Below are 2,991 nucleotides of genomic sequence, written 5' to 3'. Positions count from 1 at the left end.
TTGGTATATTTGAACATTTTCATTACATAACTTTTAAGGAAATAAGTCATTATTTTATTACATACTAGTAGTTCCTTAGCAAATTCTAATAATTTTGCCTAAAATAAGCTTGTGCTTCCTATGTATAAAATTTTATTTGTAATTAAATTTCACTAACTAGCCAATTAAATACATTGAGTTTTATTTGTAATTAAATTTAATATCCTTAACTTCTAAATAAGATAAAGTACAATTCTATTACTTTGATTCACCTTTGACTTTTTCTTTTCTATCCAGAAAGTACAACAAATTAACTCTATTTGTTAAAGCATGAGTGAAAACAATTGCAATCAAAGAAGAGCATCTTGATATTCTTAGTTTCTCAAAAATATACAAAAGATGGTTCAATTTGGGTGGTTACGGTTATGACTCATTGTTCGGTCTATTTTGATCCAATCCATCTTAGCCCAAGTAAACTTTAGGTAGGATTGAGCAATGACTTATTTATTGCTTCAGTCCATCTTAACCCGTCCAAATTCAGCTCCAACCCGTCCGTTTGCCAGCCGTATGATGGAGCCCCAAATATATAGAGCCGATTAAGGGAGAAATGCTCCTTATTAGGATTTTGTCTGTTCACAAGACTCAAACCCGAGACTCTCATTTTAGAAAGAGGGATGCCATCCATTTCACCACACTCGTTGGCGGTTATTATATGATTCAACAGAAAGGAGTAGCAAGCTGTGTTTGCAGACAAGGTGAACTTTTGTTATAAGATCCAATGTTTAAATTGGCATTAAATTCATCCAAGTTCCATAAGCCATAATCCCACATGATGTCTTCATGATTTAGAGAGACCTCATGAATTGAAACAGTAGCATATCCATTAATCATGGAATAGAAGAAGCCACCTTGCTCTTGCTGATCAGCTCTATTTTGGTACAAAAGTGCCATTTCTTGCTTCCCTTGAGACAATTTTGGAACTTTATTATTCTCATTTTCCTCAAACAATGACATGACTCTTTTCATGTCTATTTGATCGTTTAGTTTTTGTTGTTGTTGTTGTTGCGGTTGAAACTGTTGTCTTTTTAAAAGACGAGCTTTAGCTTTTTCAGAATTCTCAGTACTTGATTTCTTGACCTTTTTTTTGAAATGAGTCCTCCAATAGTTCTTGATCTCGTTATCAGTTCTCCCTGGCAAGCCTCTAGCAATTGTCGACCATCTGCATATATTTTAGATGAATTAACCTAAATAATCATTTAAACTAAACATAGGCAACAGATATATAATTTATGTGTGTAATACATGTATAATATGTATATAACTTATGTATACCAATTAACAGCTAAAAAAATAAACAGTAAATTTGGCCGGCAATTTGTGTAAGGATCCCTATTTATTCTTATGAGGTTATTGATATTCATAATCGTATTTAACAATAATGAAGAATTACTTTAAGTCAAACATTTACCTATTACCCCATACAGCATGAAGCTCAAGAATAATCTTCTCTTCATATGGAGTTATCTGCCCTCTCTTAAGGTCTGGCCTTAAGTAATTCACCCATCTCAACCTACAACTTTTTCCATTTCTTTTCAATCCTGTATAAACCAAAATAAAAAAATTATTTATCTACAATAAAATGAACTACTTTCCACTCTTTTGATATAGCTGCTAGTACCAGATGAACTCATATAACGAAAAGAAAATAATAGAAAGATTTAAAATAGAAGTTATTATTACCTACAAGTCTAGCAACAAAATTCCATCTGCCTTCACCATGTAAATTGACATATTCAATGAGCAATCTGTCTTCTTCAGCAGTCCAAGGGCCTTTTCTCCACTCTTCTTCTATAACTCCCCATTTTTTCATTTCCCGAGAAAAGGCGTAACGATCTGGGCACTGTCTCGAAAATAAGTTTTAGTTTTAGGGGACCTCCATATTCTGTGACATAATCAACAAGTTTTGTTGCTATTTATATTTGCACTAAAGCCTCATGTTAGTTCTTCTCATCAGTCAATTTCTATGCCCTTTTAGACATCAATTTCCTCTCTTCAACAAGCTAAACATGGCAACAACAACGACCCAGTATAATTCCACAAGTGGGGTCTGTAGAGGGTAATATGTACGCAAACCTTACCCCTACCCCGAAGGGTAGAGAGGCTGTTTCCAGGAGACCCTCGGCTCAAAAAAAGCAACAGGAGACAATATATTAGTACCATAAAAAATGCATAATAAAATAACAGCAATATTGGAGATATGAAATACACAATACGAAATACGAAATAGATGGTTAGTATAGTAAAAACTAGCAGGTAAAGCCCTGCATCAATAGACGACCAATGACATTCTTAGTCTAACTCCTAACTGGATAGTCTCACTCTATTGTGCTGTAGAAATATTCCCAATTTTCCCCTAACCTACAACCTTAATGCTCGACCTCCATAATTCTCTCTATTATTATTATTATAGCACTAATAATAAAATATTAATTGTCCTCATCAATTTTGTACTTTCTTCCTAAATTAGTTACGTGTAGTTCTTACCGTTTTACTTTACTATACTCTAGAAAAATCAAAGAAACCATTGAAAATTTATTTGGATAACCACAGATAAAATTTTCTGTTTATCTTTTTAAACCAGTATACATAGATTATATTCTGACTATACATAATTATATGTATTTATACATGGATACACACACGTTGTATATATATATATATATATATATATAGCTTAAACGGTTGGATGATCGACTATTTAAATTAATTCTTTTATGCAAAATTAGTACAATACACATCAACGTAAAAACATGATAAATTTCTTTAAAATATAAAATTTGTAACATTGAAAATAAAGATAGGTTATTATCTAGGACATGTAAAAATAGTCTGATAGCGTAAAAATTTCTTATATTGACTGTGCACATAACTAAGCTCAATCGTCAAAGTATATTTAGTTAAGGTTAAACACAAAATTGGGTAGAAATGACAGTAAGTAGCCACTCTAAAGAG

General features: G+C 32.1%; 1 protein-coding gene across 1 annotated transcript; it reads right to left on the bottom strand.

The window, feature by feature from the left end:
* Nucleotides 1–280: 280 nt before the first annotated feature.
* Nucleotides 281–1,987, bottom strand: LOC107771351 (uncharacterized). Its single transcript, XM_075225961.1, has 3 exons — nt 1,720–1,987; nt 1,448–1,577; nt 281–1,198 (listed from the first exon to the last, which is right to left on the bottom strand). Exons 1-3 carry the CDS (start codon nt 1,847–1,849, stop codon nt 697–699), a joined length of 762 nt encoding a protein of 253 aa, XP_075082062.1. The 5' UTR covers nt 1,850–1,987; the 3' UTR covers nt 281–696.
* Nucleotides 1,988–2,991: the final 1,004 nt, after the last annotated feature.

This window comes from Nicotiana tabacum, chromosome 11, assembly GCF_000715075.1.
Source record: "Nicotiana tabacum cultivar K326 chromosome 11, ASM71507v2, whole genome shotgun sequence".
Taxonomy (NCBI): domain Eukaryota; kingdom Viridiplantae; phylum Streptophyta; class Magnoliopsida; order Solanales; family Solanaceae; genus Nicotiana; species Nicotiana tabacum.
The sequence above is the reverse complement of the archived record's forward strand: the minus strand, read 5'-3'. Positions and strand labels throughout refer to the sequence as shown.